We start from the raw sequence: 12992 nt of genomic DNA on the forward strand, positions 1-12992 counted from the left end.
TGTTTTTAAAAAAAGTAGTATTTTTACTACTTTTTTTAAAAAAAGTAGTATTTTTACTACTTTTTTTAAAAAAAGTAGAATTTCTAAAATTTTTAAATTTTTTTCAGAAATTTCATAAAACCTTGTTAATATTATGTTTCAATAAGAAAAATTAAATTTTTCTAATATTTTAAAAAGTAGTATTTTTAGTACTTTTTTAAAAGTCGAATTTTTTATTAAAAATAAAAAAATTGGAACATAATTTTATGTTTTCATGAATAATTTTGAGCTTTAAAGTATTTTTAAAAAAGTAGTATTTTTACTACTTTTTTAAAAAAAGTAGAATTTCTAAAATTTTCCATTTTTATCAGAAATTGCTTAAAACCTTGATTGTATTATGTTTCAATAAGAAACATTTTTTTTTTCTAATTTTTTAAAAAGTAGTATTTTTAATACTCTTTTTTAAAACATAGTCTTTTTTACAAAATGAAGGTTTTTCATAAATAATTTAATTTTAAATGATGTTTGTGAATCAATTTTTAATATTTTTTTTTTAAAAAAGTAGTATTTTTACTACTTTTTATAAAAAAAAGATATTTTTACTACTTTTTCTAGGAAATTTTGAAAGATATATTTTTAGTGTACTTCAAAATATATAAAAATGTTTATTTTTAATATTTCATTTATTTTTTTTAGGCCCCGCCGCCGATCCGGCTCTAGCATAGTGGTTTTAGATAGCGAAGATTTAAAACCCTGTCTGCCCGATGTTTATAATAATTTACCACATATACGACAAACAAACGAAGAAGATACACAAGAAATTGATCAGGAATTGTATACCACCATGTTGAAGTCCATAAATCAAGATAATGGTGAGTTTTTTTTTTTGAAATCAGTTTAAAAGAAAATGTATTTTAATTTTGTGTTTATTTTTTTTTAAATAAAGGACCTCATCGTGAGATGGCTGTGGATTGTCCCGATAATTTTATAGCTCGCAATAAAACACCTCCGCGTTATCCACCACCCCGTCCACCACAGGTAAACAATAGACGTCATTCGTTTAAGAATAAATCACAAAACTACTCCACCACACCAAAGTCATCACATTCCCCACTAAAATGTAACAACTCACCACCACACCAAACACCAACAACAACATATCCATACAACAACAGCACCACAAATACCACACTAACCCAATCATATCACAATCCCATTTTCACTTATTCCAATTCCTCTTTGAATAAACCGCCCTCTTTAAGGCACTCTAACCAGCACTCTAAACAAAATTCACCCGTTTTCCCCGAGAAATTTCTCTATAATGTTCAATGCAATAATACTTTACCCAAATGTTCAGCTAGATTAATGCAAAATAATACAAAATTTATTATTAATTATAATTCTGAAACACAAACATCAACAATACAACATCATCCACATCAACATCACCATCAAACTCAACATTTTCAAAAATTCACCTCGGCCAACTGTATTTTCACCTCGGGCTCTCTAATTCAACTGACGGATAAACTCAATGACACCAATGAACAACTGGAAATGCAAAATAATTACAATGCCCAACAACAATTGAAATTGGATCAAATTGAAAACTATGAAAACTGCCGCGAATTGGAATATCAGTCGCAAAAACTTAATAATAGTTTGAGTTTGAAGGCCGCCCAGTCCGGCTCAGTTACCCATAATCCCAATGGCAGTGGAGAGCCAGTAGCAGTAGCTGCTGCCAGCGATGATTTGGAATTAATGGTGGATTCATTGTATCTAAAGGGCTCTTCTTCACACTCCTCCTCCTATGAAAGTGAGGTTTTAAGCAAGAAGTCAACTGAATCGTATGACTCCATTTCCTATCGCCAGCTCAACAACAATAATAACAATAACAACAATCATTTGAATAGCAAAGCTAACCATCATGTTAACAATCAAACTTCCAACTCCAACAACTCGTCTTCCTCCTCCTCCTCTATGACAGCAAATCATGCCAAAATTAATGGCCATTCGGCCGAGCTTTTGAATGGCTGCAATGGCGGCAGTGGCGATTCCTTGCCCAGCCTTAACAGCTCCAGTTCTACGCCCCCACCCGAATACGAACTCAAAGAGTTCTCCTCCAAAAATGCCGTTTTACCCGCTGCCGTCAAGCATCGCGAATTGCCGGTGGATGTACCCGACAGTTTTATAGAAATTGTTAAAACTCCTCCCCGCTATCCACCACCGGCTCATTTGTCTTCTCTGTCCTCGCAAATTTCCTCTTGCTCTTCGGCCTCCACGGCCAATACCACATTGACGCGCATTAATTCATGCAATAACTCCAATACCGAGTCACACAACATGAGCTTTTCACCACAGTCTCTGAAGCAGCAGCAGCAGCAGGAGACTTCTTTGATTTCGACCATGTCATTGAATGGCTCCTATGAGGATTTTCAGCAGCAGCAACAAGGATTTCATCAAATGGGCACGCAAAAGCCCCAGCCACAAGTGGCCGGAAAGCTTTTAGATGAGGTTTGTTTTTCCCCGTATTGGTTTTTCTTTGTAATTGGCAGAATGGCTTTTTTCAACAATCCAACTCTATTCTTCAGAACTTGTTTTTGTTTTTGGGACAAAGCGGAAAGGAAAATCAAGGAATTCTTTGAAAAAAATTAAGGTCTTAAAGCTTTTTAAAGCTCTTAACATATATAAAAGCTTTTCAAAACAAATTTTAAAGCTGTTCTTAAAGTTAATTTAAGCTTTTTAAAGATTTTCTTTAAAGCTTTTCTTAAAGAAAAACTTTCAGAAAAGTTTTAAGAAAAACATTATAAAGCTATAAGAAACTCTTTAGGCGAAGCTTTAAAAATCCTTAAGAAAAGCTTTACTTAAAGCTTTTCTTAATGCTTTCTATCGGTTTTTTAAGAAAAGTTTTATGAAAAGCGTAGAAATCTTTAAGAAACACTTTAAACTTTCTTAAATATTGCCTTAAAGCTTTTTAAAGCTTTTCTTAAAAATTGTCTTAAAGCTTTTTAAAGCTTTTCTTAAAGCTTTTCTTAAAGCTTTTTAAAGCTTTTTAAAGTTATCCTTAAAGCTTTTTAAAGCTTTCCTTAAAGCTTTTTAAAGCTTTCCTTAAAGCTTTTTAAAGCTTTCCTTAAAGCTTTTTAAAGCTTTCCTTAAAGCTTTCCTTAAAGTTTTTCTTAAAGCTTTTTAAAGCTTTTCTTAAAGCTTCTTAAAGTTTATTTAAGCTTTTTAAAGATTTTCTTAAAGCTTTTCTTAAAGAAACTCTTTTAGAAAAGCCCTTAAGAAAAGCTTTACTTGAAGCTTTTCTTAATGCTTTCTATCGGTTTTTTAAGAAGTTTTATGAAAAGCGATAGAAACCTTTAAGAAAAACTATACTTTCTTAAAGCTTTTCTTAAAAATTGCCTTAAAGCTTTTCTTAAAGCTTTTTAAAGCTTTTCTTAAAGTTTTTGAAAGCTTTTCTTAAAGTTTTTTAAAGCTTTTCTTAAATGATTTTAAATCCTTAAAGCTTTTTTTAACGTTTCTTAAAGTTGTTAAAGCTTTTTTTCTTAAAGCTTTTCTTAAAGCTTGTGAAAGCTTTTCTTAAAGCTTGTTAAAGTTTTTCTTAAAGCTTTTTAAAGCTTGTTAAAGCTTTTCTTAAATGTTTTTAAATCCTTAAAGCTTTTTTTAACGTTTCTTAAAGTTTTTAAAGCTTTTTTTCTTAAAGCTTTTCTTAAAGCTTGTTAAAGCTTTTCTTAAATGTTTTTAAATCCTTAAAGCTTTTTTAAATTTTCTTAAAGCTTTTTAAAGCTTTTTTTATTAATTTTCTTGATTTTCCTTCCAGTTTTAAGTCTCTTAGCAAAACATAAATTTTCTTTTACCTTTGTAGAACTCCGTAAACCTTTTACTCTAACTTTTCTAGTAGTTTTGATCTTGTAGTTTGGAAACTCTCTTCTATATTTAAACCGATAACACTAAAAACCACAAAAAATCCATCAGACAACTCTTTAGAGTCTCAAGAAATGTTTGTGTTAAATAAAATTATATTTCCTTATATTTAAGAAATTTATTAAACTAAAGTGAAACTAATTATGCAGCCTGGCAAAATTTTGTTGTCAAATTTAATTACAAAGCATTTTTACATGATGCCAAACTAAAATCTAATTACCTGTCATTTATTAAAGAAATTTCAGTCAGCTATATCAGCAACAACCAAAAGCCTACTCCTTTCAAACTAGAAATCAGTGGTCGGCACTCATTAACAAAAGAGGTCAAATATAAAAGGTTAAAGTTCATAAGAACCAAAATCGCAATCAAAAGCATATCAGATTACAATAGCGAAAGATTCTAACCATATTTTATGTTCTCTTTATGCCGACCACTGCTGTAAATGCAAGTGCCGCATGCATGACACTTTTATTATGATGTCAAAGGTTGTATAGCATGCTAAACATTATAAAGGTTAATTTATGACACATTTGCCAAACAGTAAAACAATTTTCAAGGCAATTAACTGAAACACTTTTTAAATTAAATGAAAAAAAATATAAAATTGCAAACTAAAGAAGCCGTACAGTTTTCTTGGGAACTAAACTTTTTTCGCTTTTGACAATTTTGAAAATAAAAAATCTTAATGATTGGCTAAAGAAGGTTTTAATTAATTGTGTCTTAGCTAATTAATAATTTAGGCTTGTAAATTGTTAATTTTCCCATAAAATCAAAAAACCGGGAACAAAATAAAGTCAAATAATTTCGAAAAAAAAACAAAAAAAAAAGAATTTAAATTAAATTTTAATTTAAAACTCTCAAAATAACGAAATATTCATGAAAATTTTGGAAAATTATGAAAAAATATTTTTTTTAAAAAAAAGGAATTTTGGGAATTTTTTTAAATCTAATTAGGAATGAACAAAAATTTGCTAAATGAAGATTTATATAATTTATTAACATATAAATTAACAAAATAGAGCAATAATTCTTCAAAAATTAAATTTTTTTCAAAATGGGATTTTGGGGATTTTAGAAATGTTATTAGGAATTTAGATATTTTATATGAAATCATGATTTTATAAGCAATTAAGTATTAAATTGTCATAAAACTGTTCAAAATCGTATTTTTTTAAAAATGGGGATTTTGGGGATTTTTCAAAATGTAAATGGGAATTTAATAAAAAATTAGCTAAAATAAGATTTAAATCATTTATTAACATTTAAAGTGTTAACAAAAAACAAAAATCAATTTTTTTGGAATTTTTAATGGAAAATCGTAATTTTTTAAAAAGGGGATTTTGGGGATTTTTCAAAATGTAAATAGGAATTTAATAAAAATAAGCTGAAATAAGATTTAAATCATTTATTAACATTTAAAGTGTTAACAAAAAACAAAAATCAATTTTTTTGGAATTTTTAATGGAAAATCGTAATTTTTTAAAAAGGGGATTTTGGGGATTTTTCAAAATGTAAATGGGAATTTAATAAAAATAAGCTGAAATAAGATTTAAATCATTTAGTAACATTTAAAGTGTTGAAATAAAACAAAACTTGGTCAAAAATTAATTTTTTAAAAAAAAAAGAAATTTTGGGGATTTTAAAAAATTTATTAGGAATTCAGAAATTTTAAATGAAATCAATACTTTAGCAACAATTTATGTTTAAATAAATAAAATATGCAAAAAATCTTTAAAAATTTTTAAATTTTTATTAAGAGATTTTGGGGATTTTTTTAAATTTTTTTGGGAATTAATTTTTTTTATAGAAAATCATGATTTTATAGGGATTTAAGAATTAAGCTGTCAAAATATAGTAAAAAATTTCATAAAAATTTTAATTTTCTTAAAAAAGGTTTTCGGATTTTGGGGATTTAAAAAAAATTATTAGCTTGTGGAGGGAAAATAGTAAAAAAAATTCATGAAAATTTTAATTTTCTTAAAAAAGGATTTCGGAAATTTTAACGAAATTATCAGGAATTTGGAAAATTTATATTCAGCCCAATTATGAATAAAAATTCCACAGGAGTTTTTCACCTTTTCTCATTTTTCCTATTCAAATTCAATGGGAAAAAAACTCCCGGGGAACAAACTCCCGCTTAATTTTTTTATTCATAATTGGGCTGATTGAATTAATTTATAGTGCAATAAACTTAAAATTGCTTAAAATCAGGAATAAACTATAAAATAAAGCATTTTTATTAAAAAGAGATTTTGGGGATTTTAAGAAATTGTTTAGGAATTCAGAAATTTTATATGAAATCAGTAATTTAGCAACAATTTATGTTTAAATAAACAAAATATGCAAAAAAATCTTCAAAAATTTTTAAATTTTTATTAAGAGATTTTGGGAATTTTTAAAATATTTTTTGGGAATTCATTTTTTTTATAGAAAATCATGATTTTATATAAAAATCAATAAGTTTTTAATAACATTGCTTAAAATCAGCAATAAAACTTTAAAATAAAGCATTTTTAGGAAAAAGAGATTTTGGGGATTTTAAAATTTTTTTTAGGAATTCAGAAATTTTATATGAAATTATTACTTTAGCCTCAATTAAAGTTAAAATATGTAAAATTTAACAAAATATATCAAAAAATCTTCAAAAATTTTAATTTTTTTATTAAGAGATTTTGGGGATTTTTGAAATTTTTTTAGGGAATTAAAATTTTTTATAGAAAATCATGATTTTATATCAAAATCAATAAGTTTTTAATAATAATGCTTAAAATCAAGAATAAACTATAAAATAAAGCATTTTTAAGAAAAAAAAGATTTTGGGGATTTTAAAAAAAATTTAGGAATTCAGAAATTTTAAATGAAATTATTACTTTAGCCTCAATTAAAGTTAAAATATGCAAAATATAGCAAAAAAAATTTCAAAAATTTAAATTTTTTCATAAAGAGATTTTGGGGATTTTTGAAATTTTTATGGGAAATTAAAATTTTTTATAGAAAATCATGATTTTATATCAAAATCAATAAGTTTTTAATAACATTGCTTAAAATCAGGAATAAACTATAAAATAAAGTATTTTTAGGAAAAAGAGATTTTGGGGATTTTAAAAAAAAATTTAGGAATTCAGAAATTTTAAATGAAATTATTACTTTAACCTCAATTAAAGTTAAAATATGTAAAATTTAACAAAATATATCAAAAAATCTTCAAAAATTTTAATTTTTTTATTAAGAGATTTTGGGGATTTTTGAAATTTTTATGGGAAATTAAAATTTTTTATAGAAAATCATGATTTTATATAAAAATCAATACGTTTTTAATAACATTGAATAAAAAAAGGTTAAATTTTTACTGAGGGGATTTTTGCTAAAATTTTGGGAATTTAAAATAATTATGGGGAACTCCAAAATTGTTTTAAAAAATTAGTTTTGAGGCATATTTCAAAATGTTTGTTGATTTTTTGTTAAAAAAGTTTCTATTTTAGGGAGGGGATTTTTGCTAACTTTTTGGGAATTTATAAAAAAAGTGGGGAACTCAAAAATTTATGAAAAAAAAATAAATTTTTAATAAAATTCAATTAAAAAAGTTTCTATTTTAGGGAGGGGATTTTTGCAAAAATTTTGGGAATTTATAAAAAAGTGGGGAACTCAAAAATTTATGAAAAAAAAATGTTATGTGTTCATTTGAAAATTTTTCTTGAGTTTTTGTTAAAAAAAAGTTTCTATTTTAGGGAGGGGATTTTTGCTAAAATTTTGGGAATTTATAAAAAAAGTGGGGAACTCAAAAATTTATGAAAAAATATAATTATTTAATAAAATTCAATTAAAAAAGTTTCTATTTTAGGGAGGGGATTTTTGCTAAAATTTTGGGAATTTATAAAAAAAAGTGGGGAACTCAAAAATTTATAAAAAAAAAATTGAATACATATTATGTGTTTATTTGCAAATTTTTCTTGATTTTTTGTTAAAAAAGTTTCTATTTTAGGGAGGGGATTTTGGCAAACTTTTTGGGAATTTATAAAAAAAGTGGGGAACTCAAAAATTTATGAAAAAAAATAATTTTTTAATAAAATTCAATTAAAAAAGTTTCTATTTTAGGGAGGGGATTTTTGCTAAAATTTTGGGAATTTATAAAAAAAAGTGGGGAACTCAAAAATTTATTTATTTGAAAATTTAAAAAAAAATTTTTTTTTTAATTTTTTTTAGGTTATTTGAAACTTTTTAATTTTCTTTTTATATGTTTATTCTTTTTTTTCTGTTAATTTCTTGTTTCTTTTAGTAATTTTCTATTGATACTCTTTTCTACACTTTTTCATTAACTTTCATACAAAAAAAAAATTTCCCATTAAAATACTAAAAACCAAACAACATAACATTTTCAATCATAGAACACTGGTAAAACTCTCTTAACTCTCTCTTGTTGTTTTGAATTAAATTTTAAATAAATTAATTTTTTTTTTGTAATTTTCTTTTTAACTAAAGTTGAATGGTTCCATTAAACCTGTGCCACCGCCTCGTGATACTGTGCCGCCGCAACTGCCCGATCGTCGTGGCATGCCCATGGCCAACAGTATTGGCATAGCGCCTCAGCAAATAGCGCAAATTGTGGAGCCCACACTGGAGCAGTTGGATAGTATTAAAAAATATCAGGTGAGTCAGTTGAAAATTTTTTGATATTTTTATTAATATAAGACAAAAATATTTAGATTTTAAAGAATTTTTTAGAAAATTTATGGAAAAATTTAAATTGAATTGAAAATTTTATTTATTTTTATAACAAATTTAGGATGTTTTTGTTATAAAATTTGGATTTTTTATTAAATTTATTGATAATTTGTTGTCATTTTACTTAAATATTGATTTAAAGCTAAACAAATTTGATGCTCTCTGTAATTTAAGCAAAAGCCTGAAAGTATGCTTTAGTTTTTTATGTTAAGTGTTTAGAGAGCTGCCAGAAGTTAAAAATGATAAAAAATGCTGTTGTATTATAATTTGGCCCTAAAGTATGCTTTAGTTTTATATTTTAACAGTTAATTGATTAATTAGAGAGCTGCCAGAAGTTAAATTTGTTATAATTTGGGAATTTTTATGGTTTTTGCTTGAATTCAATAAGAATTTTTGTTTTTTTTAGGGAAATTGCTAAATTTTGTTAAATTTTTTATTGAATAGTATTAAAGAAAGATTTTTTTTAATAAGAATTGTTTTTCATTTTACAATTTCTTTTATTTGCCTTCATTTGTCATTCCTATATTTGTTAGTTTACATTTAAAAACCATTTGTTTTCAGTTTTCTTAAATATTTTTGTTTTTTTTTTGTGGCCACCTAAAATAAATTTTGTTATGGCTATACAAATGCAGAAAATTTGTCAACATGACAAAAAACCATTTTCAATGGTGGCCAGCAATCACCACTGCTAAGAGCGGTGGCGAATAAGCAAAACAAACTTCAACACAAAGAACAAAAACTTGCAGCAACATAGATTTATAGTTTTAAACTTTGACATTTTTGCAAAATCTGGAAAAAATATAAGTGACATTTAATAAAGTAACATATTAAACTTGAAAATACTTCATACACTCCCTAAACAAAATAAGAAAATTCGATAAAAAACTGGTTGTTAACTTTACATGTCATCAAGAATTTCTTTAAAAGTTGATATTTATTTGAAATATTTTAATGATTTATTAAACTAAATTCCATATCAAAAATACAATTGAAATTTTGTTTCAAAAAATCTTTCATAAATTTTAAATTTTTATTTATTTGCATCCACAATTTTTACCTTCGCTTGACATCTTTATGTTAATTCTGTTATTGTTTTTATAACAATAACGTTAAAAAAAAAAACTTGCAATTTTTTTGAAATACGTCATTTCAATGCTACTGTTTTTCAGGGCTTATATACGTATTATTTTGTTTTGTTTTGTGCTGTTTTATTTTTTCTAAAAACTTGTCATTTAACTGGTCTGGTAATACATTATAATGCTGTCTTTTTGTTTCTAGCATTCATATGTTAATTAATGCAGGTGTCAGCCATGTTTTAGTTTAATATTTATTTATTTTAAGTCTTCTGCTTAGCTGTTTTAAATAAAATTAAATATGTGTGATTTTTGTTTCAATTATGAACAACGGTTTATATATAAAATAAACAAGTTTTTTCAAAAAGGGAATTTTTTATAGAAAAATTTAAATTTTTTTGTTAAAAATTTAGGAAAATTTTTATATAAAATTAAAGCTAAATGTTTATTTAAATAATTTTACTTATTTTTGGTTAAAAAAAATCATATTTTTTCTGAGGAGATTTTTGTTAAAAATTTGGGAATTTAAGAAGACATGTGGGAACGAAGAATTTGGCATAAAATTCATTTAAAATTTTTTTTAGGGATTTTTCGTTGAAAAAACAATATTTTTTTTAGGCGATTTTTTTAAAAAATTTGGGAATTTAAAAAAAATGAAGGGAAATTAAAAAAATTGTTTAAAAAATTAATGAAAAACGTTAATTAAATGATTTGCAAATTTGTGGTTAAAAATCTTTGAAATTATTATTGAGGGGATTTTTGTAAAATTATTGGGAATTTCAAAAAATTAAGGAAAATGATAAATTTTTATAAAAAATTAAAGCTAAATTTTTAATTAAACGATTTTGATAATTTTTGTTTAAAAAAATTGATTTTTTTTTTGAGGAGATTTTTTTAAAAAATTTGGGAATTTAAAAAAACATAGGGGAAAAAAGAATTTTGTTTAAAATTCATTTAAAATGTTTTCTAGGGATTTTATAATTTCTATAACAATGAAAAAACTAAATTTTTTTTAAGGAGATTTTTTTAAAAAATTTGGGAATTTAAAAAAATTAAGGGAAATGAAAAAAATGTATAGAAAATTAATGAAAAACGTTAATTAAATGATATGGCAAATATGTGGTTAAAAATCGTTGAAAATATTATTGAGGGGATTTTTGTAAAATTATTGGGAATTTCAAAAAAGTAAGGAAAATGGATTTTTTTTTTAAAAAATTAATGCTAAATGTTTATTTAAATGATTTAAATAATTGTTGGTTAAAAAAGTTGATTTTTTTTTTGAGGAGATTTTTGCTTAAAATTTGGGAATTTAAAATAATGAAGGGAAATGAAAAATGTTTATAAAAAATATAATTTATCAGCTAAATTAAAAGATTTTGCAATTTTTCTCATAGAAAAAAGTAAATTTAATGGAGAGATTTTAGGTTATGAAATTGGGAATTTAAAAAAATTAAGGGAAATGTAAAATTTTCTTTAAAAAATTATATACATATATAGTTATTTAAGGGATTTTGTTTGTTTTTAAATAACATTTTTTATCAATCAGAGAATTTTTTGAAAAAATAGGAATTTTAACCATCAAACGGGGAAGTATAATTTGTTCATTTAGTAACCGAAAGGTAATTTTTTCCAATAGAAATAGTTGCTAAACTAAGTAATTCCTTTTTATAAATAAATTTTTGGGAAAAAAATCTTGTTCCCATAAATTTTTGGGTTGAGGAGATTTTTGTTAAAAATTTGGGAATTTAAAATAATGAAGGGAATCTGAAAATTATCATTTAACAGCTAAATTTAAAAATTTTGGCATGTTTTTCATAGAAAAAAAGTAAATTTTATGTTAAGGGGATGTTTGTTAAGAAATTTGGAATTTGGCAATTAGAAATATTTTAATAGGAAACTTAAATTTGTTTATTTTTTTGCATAAAAAATAAATAAAAACTCTTTTTTTTGTAGCCAGGAATAAAATTGGGATTTTAAAATTTCAAGTGGGGAAACCAAATTTCACTTTTATTAATTAATTATTTTATTATTAATTGAAAAACATTAAAATGCTAAATTAAATTTCATTAAAATGAAAACAAAACATTTACAATTTCCCCTTAATCCCTTTAAACCTGTATAAATAACAAAAATACATTAGGGGAATTCAGTATTAAGTACTAATGGTCTTGCAACATTTGAAATGTAAAATTTCAAAGCAAAATTTACACAAAAACCTATAAAATTTTGCATTTATAAATAATGCAAGACCATTTTTATACCCTTCAGCTTCGTGAGAAGGGTATATATAAGTTTGTCATTCCGTTTGTAATTTCTACATTTTTCATTTCCGACCCTATAAAGTATATATATTCTGGATCCTTATAGATAGCGGAGTCGATTAAGCCATGTCCGTCTGTCTGTCTGTCTGTCTGTCTGTCTGTCTGTCCGTCTGTCTGTCTGTCTGTCTGTCTGTTGAAATCAATTTTCTGAAGGCCCCAGATATCTCCGGGATCCAAATCTTCAACAATTCTGTCAGACATACTTTCGAGAATTTTGCTATTTAAAATCAGCAAAATCCGTCCATAAATAACGGAGATATGAGCAAAAATCCGAGACAACCTCTGAAAATTTCATCAAAAAACACAATGTATTGCATGCTTTGACAAAAAAACAACAAAACGTATGCATGGATGTGCAAGCTTTGTGTATTTGGTTTTTTTTTGTGTTTTGTTTCTTTTGGCGTTGTTGTTGTTTTTTATACAACTAAAGTTTAGTTTGGTTGTGTGTTGGTTTTTTTGACAAAAAAACAACAAATCGTATGTTTGGGTGTGCATGCTTTGCGTTTTTTTGTTTTTTTTTGTGTTTTGTTTCTTTTGGCGTTGTGGTTGTTTTTTATACAATTAAACGTATGTTTGGATGTGTGTTGGTTTCATTGCCTTGCGTATTTTGTTTTTGTTTTTTCTTTTGGTGTTCTGTTTTGTTTGGCGTTGTTGTTGTTTTTTGTGTTCTTGATAAATTTAGGATGCTGTACGCTGAAAGTGGGCAATGTAGATACATACATATGTATATACTAATTATAAAAAATAAGAATGCATCCACAACAAAGGTGAAGGGTATATAAGATTCGGCATAGCCGAATATAGCACTCTTACTTGTTTTAAGTCATTTAGAAAAAATTACATACTTATAATTTACTTAACTCTTTCTGCTTAAAAAAACTACCCAACAAACTTGCATTAATAACAAAAGCAATTAGCACTTGCATTAGTTCTTAAGAGTTACCAATTCTACCACAAAAATTCAGTTTTAAGG

The 12992-nt window shown here is 25.1% G+C and overlaps 1 protein-coding gene across 2 annotated transcripts in view; it reads left to right on the forward strand.

The window, feature by feature from the left end:
• The window catches only part of sdt (stardust), a 211127-nt gene that overhangs the window by 164988 nt on the left and 33147 nt on the right, over window positions 1-12992 (forward strand). Inside the window, exons 7-10 of one of the 2 annotated variants that reach the window (XM_065510195.1) lie at window positions 676-851; window positions 926-1017; window positions 1621-2493; window positions 8383-8550. In XM_065510195.1, the coding sequence (XP_065366267.1) occupies window positions 676-851; window positions 926-1017; window positions 1621-2493; window positions 8383-8550 (1309 nt within the window). The remainder of the gene's footprint in view (window positions 1-675; window positions 852-925; window positions 1018-1620; window positions 2494-8382; window positions 8551-12992) is intronic. The other variant, XM_065510196.1, reaches the window with a different exon arrangement.

This window comes from Calliphora vicina, chromosome 4, assembly GCF_958450345.1.
Source record: "Calliphora vicina chromosome 4, idCalVici1.1, whole genome shotgun sequence".
Classification (NCBI taxonomy): domain Eukaryota; kingdom Metazoa; phylum Arthropoda; class Insecta; order Diptera; family Calliphoridae; genus Calliphora; species Calliphora vicina.